Source organism: Octopus bimaculoides, chromosome 22 (assembly GCF_001194135.2).
Source record: "Octopus bimaculoides isolate UCB-OBI-ISO-001 chromosome 22, ASM119413v2, whole genome shotgun sequence".
Taxonomy (NCBI): Eukaryota; Metazoa; Mollusca; class Cephalopoda; order Octopoda; family Octopodidae; genus Octopus; species Octopus bimaculoides.
The window spans coordinates 9364584-9365425 of record NC_069002.1 but is presented as its reverse complement, the minus strand read 5'-3'; the positions used below and the strand labels follow the sequence as shown (position 1 = coordinate 9365425).

Here is an 842-nt window from a genome sequence, read left to right as displayed (position 1 = left end):
ATAAGCATTTTATCAATAAGCCAGAAGAAATGTCCATAAGCATTTTATCAATAAGCCAGAAGAAATGTCCATAAGCATTTTATCAATAAGCCAGAAGAAATGTCCATAAGCATTTTATCAATAAGCCAGAAGAAATGTCCATAAGCATTTTTATCTGACAAATTAACAATTTTGCCAGCTAGCCACCTTATAAAGACGATACACAAGGTGGTATCAAAAATTTCTCGGACTAGTTCTGTAGCGTGCCAACAGATGGCAGCACATGGTGCATATCCGGAGTATGCTCACTCACTTGGGCCATTCTCGCCACTCTCATCCACTTATCAATAAACTGACCAGGAGGGGCAGTATCACTTTCTCCACTCACATTTTTCCTTTTCAAAAGTTTATGAAGACTTGACCAAAGAGAAAGGTGCCTGTCTTCAGCCTTCTCAGTCACATCCATCCTCTTTTAGCAAGGCCACCAAACAAGTTAACAACTGCCTGCCTGTCCTGCCTGGCCTAAGGATGATGACAGGACGATCTTTCACAATAAGGAGGAATTCTGCTTTTAGTACCCCATAAAACCCCTTGTAACTTTTCTAGTTTTTGGAATTTCCAGAAACTATTTGTGAATTTGTGTTCTACACATGGGAATTCATATAATTATGCAGAAAAAAGAAATTGTGTGTGTGTGATTTAAGGGCGATTTAGCTGTTATTTTGAGTACTACTTAAATATAAAGGTCCCGACACATCTACAGTGTCCACAAGGTCTGGGTACATGGAGTAAATAAAATCATAACATAAACAATTAAATATAAGAAATAATAATTTCTTAAAGTATGTGTTAATCCCCATGTG

At 37.4% G+C, this 842-nt stretch overlaps 1 protein-coding gene across 1 annotated transcript in view; it reads right to left on the bottom strand.

Moving 5' to 3' along the window:
• Nucleotides 1-445, bottom strand: part of LOC106874142 (histone deacetylase 8) — a 12803-nt gene extending 12358 nt beyond the window's left edge. The window contains exon 1 of the mRNA XM_052975645.1: nucleotides 337-445. Within this exon, the coding sequence (XP_052831605.1) occupies nucleotides 337-445 (109 nt within the window). The remainder of the gene's footprint in view (nucleotides 1-336) is intronic.
• Nucleotides 446-842: the final 397 nt, after the last annotated feature.